Source organism: Penaeus monodon, chromosome 22 (genome assembly GCF_015228065.2).
Source record: "Penaeus monodon isolate SGIC_2016 chromosome 22, NSTDA_Pmon_1, whole genome shotgun sequence".
Taxonomy (NCBI): domain Eukaryota; kingdom Metazoa; phylum Arthropoda; class Malacostraca; order Decapoda; family Penaeidae; genus Penaeus; species Penaeus monodon.
Genome location: NC_051407.1, coordinates 1,523,603 through 1,524,367, shown reverse-complemented (window position 1 = coordinate 1,524,367; position 765 = coordinate 1,523,603). Strand labels below are relative to the sequence as shown.

Genomic DNA, 765 nt, shown 5'->3' with positions numbered 1-765 from the left:
AGCCAGGGAACGCCCTGGGTCCACTCATGATAACGTTCCCTCTCCTTTTGCAGGGACAATGGTGTCAGGATTCGCCGTGCTGTGCGGCTACCCGACGGAACACTCGAGCAAGGGCGCCGGGGTTTTCTACAACCTGCTGGTGGCGCTGCTGCAGTTGATTCTGGCCCCGATTATCGTCGGCTGGATCTGGTCCATTCAGAGAGGGATCATCATTGTGCAGGAGTCAAGTAAGGAGGTTTTTTCCTTTATGATTTTTTTTTTAAGACTGATTTTCGATTTCTTTTCCTTCTTCCTCTTCTCCCACTTCTCCTTCTTTGTGTCTCTTTCTCCCAATATTCCTTTCCTTCTGCGCTTGCCACCTCCCTCCCTTCTCCCCTTTCTTCCTTCCTTCCTTCCTCGCCCTCCCTGCCTTTCTCCCTCCTTCCCCCTTTCATCATCCCTCCTTCCCTTCCTTTCTCCCTTTCTTTCTCAATCTATCTATCTACCTCTATTTATCCACCTGGATATATGTATTTTGTCTTACATTCACTCTTCATTTTCGTTCCTTCTCTATCTCTCCCTCCTTTCTCTCTTTTTTTTTCCTATTTTCCTACCCTCGCTTCCTCAATCTCACATTCAGTTCTTTCCCAACAAACCTAATTAAAGCCTTTCTTTTTCTCTCTCTCTTGCAGTGAACCAGAAGATCGAACAGAGAGAGAGGAGAATGAGTCAAGATGTCACGGCGTAGAAGACGTAGACATCGTAACGAGAACCGCCGAGGGATGT

General features: G+C 47.5%; 1 protein-coding gene across 1 annotated transcript in view; it reads left to right on the top strand.

The window, feature by feature from the left end:
* The window catches only part of LOC119587633, a 25,021-nt gene extending 24,256 nt beyond the window's left edge, over nucleotides 1–765 (top strand). The window contains exons 4-5 of the mRNA XM_037936337.1: nucleotides 54–227; nucleotides 672–765. Coding sequence (XP_037792265.1) covers nucleotides 54–227; nucleotides 672–727 — 230 coding nt within the window. The 3' untranslated portion in view covers nucleotides 728–765. The remainder of the gene's footprint in view (nucleotides 1–53; nucleotides 228–671) is intronic.